At 43.2% G+C, this 7058-nt stretch overlaps 1 protein-coding gene across 1 annotated transcript in view; it reads left to right on the top strand.

Moving 5' to 3' along the window:
- Window positions 1-3235: 3235 nt before the first annotated feature.
- The window catches only part of LOC138852946 (uncharacterized), a 14818-nt gene continuing 10995 nt past the window's right edge, over window positions 3236-7058 (top strand). The window contains exon 1 of the mRNA XM_070086804.1: window positions 3236-3767. Coding sequence (XP_069942905.1) covers window positions 3270-3767 — 498 coding nt within the window. The 5' untranslated portion in view covers window positions 3236-3269. The remainder of the gene's footprint in view (window positions 3768-7058) is intronic.

A 7058-nucleotide genomic window follows, 5' to 3' on the forward strand; every position in this document is an offset into this window, starting at 1 on the left:
ATTTTCGATAACATACTTCTTTTAAAAATACAATATAGGGCATCTATTTACATATAAATTACCGTATTTCCGGAAAATATATAGTATTTTCCACAACAACAACAAGGATGTCAGCCACAGCACCGTGTCTTCCTTTGCAGATGACACCCGAATCTGCATGACAGTGTCTTCCATTGCAGACACTGCAAGGCTCCAGGCGGACATCAACCAAATCTTTCAGTGGGCTGCAGAAAACAATATGAAGTTCAACGATGAGAAATTTCAATTACTCAGATATGGTAAACATGAGGAAATTAAATCTTCATCAGAGTACAAAACAAATTCTGGCCACAAAATAGAGCGAAACACCAACGTCAAAGACCTGGGAGTGATCATGTCGGAGGATCTCACCTTCAAGGACCATAACATTGTATCAATCGCATCTGCTAGAAAAATGACAGGATGGATAATGAGAACCTTCAAAACTAGGGAGGCCAAGCCCATGATGACACTCTTCAGGTCACTTGTTCTATCTAGGCTGGAATACTGCTGCACACTAACAGCACCTTTCAAGGCGGGTGAAATTGCCGACCTAGAAAATGTACAGAGAACTTTCACGGCGCGCATAACGGAGATAAAACACCTCAATTACTGGGAGCGCTTGAGGTTCCTAAACCTGTATTCCCTGGAACGCAGGAGGGAGAGATACATGATTATATACACCTGGAAAATCCTAGAGGGACTAGTACCGAACTTGCACACGAAAATCACTCACTACGAAAGCAAAAGACTTGGCAGACGATGCACCATCCCCCCAATGAAAAGCAGGGGTGTCACTAGCACGTTAAGAGACCATACAATAAGTGTCAGGGGCCCGAGACTGTTCAACTGCCTCCCAGCACACATAAGGGGGATTACCAACAGACCCCTGGCAGTCTTCAAGCTGGCACTGGACAAGCACCTAAAGTCAGTTCCTGATCAGCCGGGCTGTGGCTCGTACGTTGGTTTGCGTGCAGCCAGCAGCAACAGTCTGGTTGATCAGGCTCTGATCCACCAGGAGGCCTGGTCACAGACCGGGCCGCGGGGGCGTTGACCCCCGGAACTCTCTCCAGGTAAACTCCAGGTAAACAACATAGTGTGCTGTCATGCTGCTGTGAACACAACATAGTGTGCTGTCATTCTGCTGTGAACACAACATAGCATGCTGTCATGCTGCTGTGAACACAACATAGTGTGCTGTCATTCTGCTGTGAACACAACATAGCATGCTGTCATGCTGCTGTGAACACAACATAGTGTGCTGTCATTCTGCTGTGACTAACACCCAACATTTGCTGCTAGGTGAACAGCATGCTGTCATGCTGCTGTAGCCACCAGGCCACCGGGCCACCTCCACCAGGCCACCGGGCCTGCTGCTGTGAACACAACATAGTGTGCTGTCATTCTGCTGTGAACACAACATAGCATGCTGTCATGCTGCTGTGAACACAACATAGTGTGCTGTCATTCTGCTGTGAACACAACATAGCATGCTGTCATGCTGCTGTGAACACTACATAGTGTGCTGTCATTCTGCTGTGAACACAACATAGCGTGCTCTCATGCTGCTGTGAACCATAAAAATTACTGTGACTCAAATACTCAACTAAATAAACTTCTGACTCTGTATCATTTAAATTTAAATTAGAATAACGGAAATAACGAACGTGCGACAACACCGGTATGGGACTGGTCGTAGGTGAGCCCCTTAAATGATCATAACACTGATAAGACTGACCCTAACCTGTAACTGACGTGTGTATGTGTATGGTGTACGCATCTACTTGTTGCAGAGGGTCAATTTGCAGCTCCTGGCCCCGCCTCTTCGCTGGTCGCTATTAGGTCCACTCTCTCCCTGCTCTAAGAGCCTTGCCGTACCTCTTCTTTAAACTATGTATGGGTCCTGCCTCCACTACATCACTCTCATCAAGGGAGGTTCCTTGATGCTAGTGATGGGCTCTTGATCCAAGGAACTGGACCTGCTCGCCATTGCCTTGAATCAAGCCTGAATGCTTTCCATTCCCTCCCAGGCGCTGCATGACCCCTACGGGTTTAGAGCTTTTTCGGGAATACAAATACCTTGTGAGTGATTGTGTGAGAGGCAAGTAGGTTGGTTCATAGGTAGGGACTGAAGAAAGCAGGGAGGTACGGAGGTAGGGGAAAAGGTAGGTACGTTGGTTTGTTGGTGAGAAGATAGGTATCGCGAGAGGGAGGGAGGGAAGGTGGTAGGAACGGAGGGAGGGAGTGAAGGAGAGTAAGGAAGGTTTGGATGGAAGGAGGGGTGGGGGGGTTAGGGAGGCAGGGTGGTAATGAGAGGGAGAAAGGGGGTTAGGGAGCTATAGGCAGGAAGACTGGTAGAAAGGAAGTTGGTGCGGAGGGAAATAAGGAGGGAGGGAAGGAGGGACGAAGTGAATCACACATATCAACAATCATGGACACAATCAATGGATAACTTTTCTAACTTACATATGAAACACTGTACAAGATTCTCACATGTTGCACACAAATGTATGTGTACAATACATCAACAATAAATACTCAACATGAGTCTAGACGTAAGCAACATATCAACACTAAGCGGTCAACATGCGTCTAGACGTAAACAATATAACATTAAGTGGTCAACATACGTCTAGATATAAACAACATTAAGCACTCAACATACGTCTAGACGTAAACATATCAACACTAAGCGGTCAACATGCATCTAAACGTAAACAACATATTAACATTAAGCACTCAACGTAAGTAGACGTAAACAACATATCAAGATTAAACGTCAACATGCGCCTAGACGTAAATATATTTAGCAGTCAACATTCGTCTAGACGTTAACAACATATTAACATTAAACACTCAACATGCGTTTAGAAGTCCACCACACATTGTACAGGTTTGAAACAATGTAAATATCTTACTGTGTTATTTCCTCACCAGTTAGTTGACTATAAGTTGTTTGACAGTATTTGTCTGGCTGTTTAAGTAATACATTAAGAACGTTGCGTCAGCCGTGTGAGGGGAACGACTTCACTAGAACGAGAGGCCGGGAACGAGACCTGTGAACCTTTTCAGAGTCACAAACGTTTCTCTTGGGCCGCTCAACACCGAGGTGACGGTGAACGTGAGTGAGACTTGTTGTTCCCGGCGTTTCAAGTTCATCCACGTATATAAAGGCTGGCAAGCGTCCTCCTCCACACTAGTCTCGGTAGTACCTACACAAGCGTGTGCGTTCTCTTGTTCATCTTGTGACTATGAAGAACTCCAGTCCACCCGCTCACTCAAAGCACAGGTCTACTAGATGTCGCTCTTCAACGAACAAATACAACATGCAGGACCTTCGTAGTGCTCTTAAAGCTGCCTTTCCCACGATGTACCAGCAAGATGCGTCCTTGGGACTGGATCCTCGCCTGGCCCTGGTGTCAGACAACCTGGAGGCACCTGAAGAGATCTCCCAACACTCGGATGGGGGAGCCACCAGCAACCATGGTTGTGTCAACGGAGCTTCTGTAGCGCTATCGAAGTGTGACCCACAAAGTTATACAGGTGTTGTACACTCAGCGGTTGGAAATTATCCACAAGGTCAACTATCGGAATATGACTCCCAAGGTCATCCGAAAGTTATACTATCAGCATCAGGATGGGACCCACAAGAATTTGATGACTCAGTGTGTGGAAGAAACACTGGTGGTGTTTGCCTGGGACTGAGAGTGTCTCCGTCACCACCCTGGCAAGATGATGATGATTATCTCGTAAGTTTAGCCACGTATTGCATACGCTCCTGTAGCTACGCTATGTTTACAAGCATTAACAATACTTACGTGCATTTTTAATACTTATGTACATGCATACACACGTTCTGCTATACGCACATACACAATCACGCAATCTTAAGAAGAGGTATGATAAAGCTCATGGAGCAGTAAGTATCTAGTAGCGGCCAGTGAAGAGGCGGGTCCAGGAGCTGTGAATCGACCCCTGCGACCACAACTAGGTTAGTATGACTAGGTGAGTACAGACACATACAAACACATATTTTTCACTAAAACTACTTTTAATTATTTCATTTAAGTTCAGTTTTCCCTACTGCCACTATTATTCTCGTACTACACCTTCCTCGTAGCTCTGCTCTACTTACCACTAATTAATATAAATCACACGTGCCAGTCATAAATATGCAATTAAAAGCCTCAGTTGATACTCCCGTAGTTGCAGCCATCTTTGTTTGTATATTATGTCTGTTGTAAACAATAACTCGGGGCCTTTTGAATCATTAACAGAACTGAGGCTGGCCAGGACTCGATCCTGCGTTCCCATACCTAACCCTGTGAGAACTGAATGAAGTATGCATCACTTTATCCACTGGGCCAACAGTCCTCAAACACCAGGCACTCAGCAGTACTGTGTTTTCTCTGGTGCGAGGACATACGTGTTAGGTGCACCAGCCCTCACGAACAGTCTATATATTAATGAATATTAGTGGAAAGAGTGATGCGTACTGTGTTCAGATATATATATATATATATATATATATATATATATATATATATATATATATATATATATATATATATACATATATATATATATATATATATATATATATATATATTTTTTTTTTTTTTTTTTTATCAACAAGTCGGCCGTCTCCCACCGAGGCAGGGTGACCCAAAAAAAGAAAGAAAATCCCCAAAAAGAAAATACTTTCATCATCATTCAACACTTTCACCACACTCGCACATTATCACTGTTTTTGCAGAGGTGCTCAGAATACAACAGTCTAGAAGCATACACATATGAAGATACACAACATATCCCTCCAAACTGCCAATATCCCAAACCCCTCCTTTAAAGTGCAGGAATTGTACTTCCCATTTCCAGGACTCAAGTCCGACTATACGAAAATAACCGGTTTCCCTGAATCCCTTCACTAAATATTACCCTGCTCACACTCCAACAGATCGTCAGGTCCCAAGTACCATTCGTCTCCATTCACTCCTATCTAACACGCTTGCTGGAAGTCCAAGCCCCTTGCCCACAAAACCTCCTTTACCCCCTCTCTCCAACCCTTTCGAGGACGACCCCTACGCCGCCTTCCTTCCCCTATAGATTTATATGCTTTCCATGTCATTCTACTTTGATCCATTCTCTCTAAATGACCAAACCACCTCAACAACCCCTCTTCTGCCCTCTGACTAATACTTTTATTAACTCCACACCTTCTCCTAATTTCCACACTCCAAATTTTCTGCATAATATTTACACCACACATTGCCCTTAAACAGGACATCTCCACTGCCTCCAACCGTCTCCTCGCTACTGCATTTACCACCCAAGCTTCACACCCATATAAGAGTGTTGGTACTACTATACTTTCATACATTCCCTTCTTTGCCTCCATAGATAACGTTTTTTGACTCCACATATACCTCAACGCACCACTCACCTTTTTTCCCTCATCAATTCTATGATTAACCTCATCCTTCATAAATCCATCTGCCGACACGTCAACTCCCAAGTATCTGAAAACATTCACTTCTTCCATACTCCTCCTCCCCAATTTGATATCCAATTTTTCTTTATCTAAATCATTTGACACCCTCATCACCTTACTCTTTTCTATGTTCACTTTCAACTTTCTACCTTTACACACATTCCCAAACTCATCCACTAACCTTTGCAATTTTTCTTTAGAATCTCCCATAAGCACAGTATCATCAGCAAAAAGTAACTGTGTCAATTCCCATTTTGAATTTGATTCCCCAAAATTTAATCCCACCCCTCTCCCGAACACCCTAGCATTTACTTCCTTTACAACCCCATCTATAAATATATTAAACAACCATGGTGACATTACACATCCCTGTCTAAGACCTACTTTTACCGGGAAGTAGTCTCCCTCTCTTCTACACACCCTAACCTGAGCCTCACTATCCTCATAAAAACTCTTTACAGCATTTAATAACTTACCACCTATTCCATATACTTGCAACATCTGCCACATTGCTCCTCTATCCACTCTATCATATGCCTTTTCTAAATCCATAAATGCAATAAAAACTTCCCTACCTTTATCTAAATACTGTTCACATATATGCTTCAATGTAAACACTTGATCTACACATCCCCTACCCACTCTGAAACCTCCTTGCTCATCCGCAATCCTACATTCTGTCTTACCTCTAATTCTTTCAATTATAACCCTACCGTACACTTTTCCTGGTATACTCAATAAGCTTATTCCTCTATAATTTTTACAGTCTCTTTTGTCCCCTTTCCCTTTATATAAAGGGACTATACATGCTCTCCGCCAATCCCTAGGTACCTTCCCCTCTTTCATACATTTATTAAACAAAAGTACCAACCACTCCAACACTATATCCCCCCCTGCTTTTAACATTTCTGTCATGATCCCATCAGTTCCAGCTGCTTTACCCCCTTTCATTTTACGTAATGCCTCATGTACCTCCCCCACACTTACATTCTGCTCTTCTTCACTCCTAAAAGATGGTATACCTCCCTGACCAGTGCATGAAATTACTGCCTCTGTTTCTTCCTTAACATTTAAAAGTTCCTCAAAATATTCTCGCCATCTACCCAATACCTCCATCTCCCCATCTACTAACTCCCCTACTCTGTTTTTAACTGACAAATCCATATTTTCCCTAGGCTTTCTTAACTTGTTTAACTCACTCCAAAATTTTTTCTTATTTTCATTAAAATTTCTTGACAGTGCCTCTCCCACTCTATCATCTGCTCTCCTTTTGCACTCTCTCACCACTCTCTTTACCTTTCTTTTACTCTCCATATACTCTGCTCTTCTTATAACACTTCTGCTTTGTAAAAACCTCTCATAAGCTACCTTTTTCTCTTTTATCACACCCTTTACTTCATCATTCCACCAATCACTCCTCTTTCCTCCTGCCCCCACCCTCCTATAACCACAAACTTCTGCCCCACATTCTAATACTGCATTTTTAAAACTATTCCAACCCTCTTCAACCCCCCCACTACTCATCTTTGCACTAGCTCACCTTTCTGCC

Source organism: Cherax quadricarinatus, chromosome 19, assembly GCF_038502225.1.
Source record: "Cherax quadricarinatus isolate ZL_2023a chromosome 19, ASM3850222v1, whole genome shotgun sequence".
NCBI lineage: Eukaryota > Metazoa > Arthropoda > Malacostraca > Decapoda > Parastacidae > Cherax > Cherax quadricarinatus.